The following is a 1,229-nucleotide window of genomic DNA, read 5'->3' as shown; positions in this document are numbered from 1 at the left end:
AGAGAATGGGTTGTCTTAATTGCTGCATCTAGACGACAACCAAGACCCTATATTGTCAAAAAGCTTCATCATCATGATTTCCTTGATATTAAAGATTTATGTGCAAGAACCATCAGAAACAGGACTAAAACACTGAAAAAGATTCTGTGAATTGGTTAAAGATAAAATGGTTAAGATTTGAGAAGACACAGCCAAACATAGTACAATATAAATACAGATTAACAGACGAACATTTCCACAATTTAAAGGTCTGTGATCAGCGGGATAGAAGATCATTTATGCCTACTGAACTGAATCCGGAGTGATTCCCAAGGAATATTTTCAATTTTATCGAAATTTACGATCATCATCCCGAGCAAAAGATGATAGCACCAGCTCCCTCGATAAATTCTATTCGCACACTCAGTGCACAATTACAGACTTTATACAATTACACAAACATTACTCTATAATGATATACATAAATAATTTATAATTTCATTAATATTTACATATCGGAACTATTTTGTGAGAAGAACGAAGATTCTTTGAATACATACTATTTTATATTACTTGCAGTTATTTTATCATCGGTATTAGAATAGGCTACATATTGAAACGCATGGTTCGCATGAGTACTTACATTTATCGTATTTACAAACCTATTATATATGTAATTGATGCTTTTGCAGATAAAAGACTGGCTACCATGTAAATGTTAGAGCAATATATTTCTACTATTTAATATTCCAAGCGCAAATCTAAAAAAAAAACGATTATGTAATTGTGCTTCAATTGCAAGACTAAATAACCCCCAAAATGGCGTATCTGTACCTTTAAATACGTTTAAGTCTATTGTCGTTATCAGAGACTACTAAGTTTCGGACGTTTCGGACTATGCAGGGTAAACGAGGTTGACTGAATGGTAATCAAGACAACTTGTGAGTAATCACTCAGTCAGTTTGCTTGGTTTATAGCAACCGGTAAGTCGTCTTTTTGAAACTCTCTAAAATTTTTGAAGTATTTTGTTCGATTCTATTTCAATCAATGCCCCACTTTCCTAATTTGTCTTAAGAAAGAAAATATTTATGTTGCGAGTAAGACTAGTTGTAAAAACAAAAATCCATTGTTGCAAATTTTTGTTGTGTTACAAAACTATGAGGCAGAGCTTGGATGGGAATGAGGACTCGAAATAAAGATTATGAACGGCAAAGACGGAATTCTGTGGCATTTGAAAAAAGGCCAGAACT

At 33.1% G+C, this 1,229-nt stretch overlaps 1 protein-coding gene across 1 annotated transcript in view; it reads left to right on the top strand.

The window, feature by feature from the left end:
* The window catches only part of LOTGIDRAFT_176551 (hypothetical protein), a gene marked incomplete at both ends in the record, with an annotated part of 2,692 nt that extends 2,108 nt beyond the window's left edge, over positions 1–584 (top strand). Inside the window, one exon of the mRNA XM_009054328.1 lies at positions 559–584. Coding sequence (XP_009052576.1) covers positions 559–584 — 26 coding nt within the window. The remainder of the gene's footprint in view (positions 1–558) is intronic.
* Between the last annotated feature and the right edge of the window lie 645 nt (positions 585–1,229).

This window comes from Lottia gigantea (genome assembly GCF_000327385.1).
Source record: "Lottia gigantea unplaced genomic scaffold LOTGIsca_2127, whole genome shotgun sequence".
Classification (NCBI taxonomy): domain Eukaryota; kingdom Metazoa; phylum Mollusca; class Gastropoda; family Lottiidae; genus Lottia; species Lottia gigantea.
This window is presented reverse-complemented; position numbering and strand designations above follow the sequence as displayed.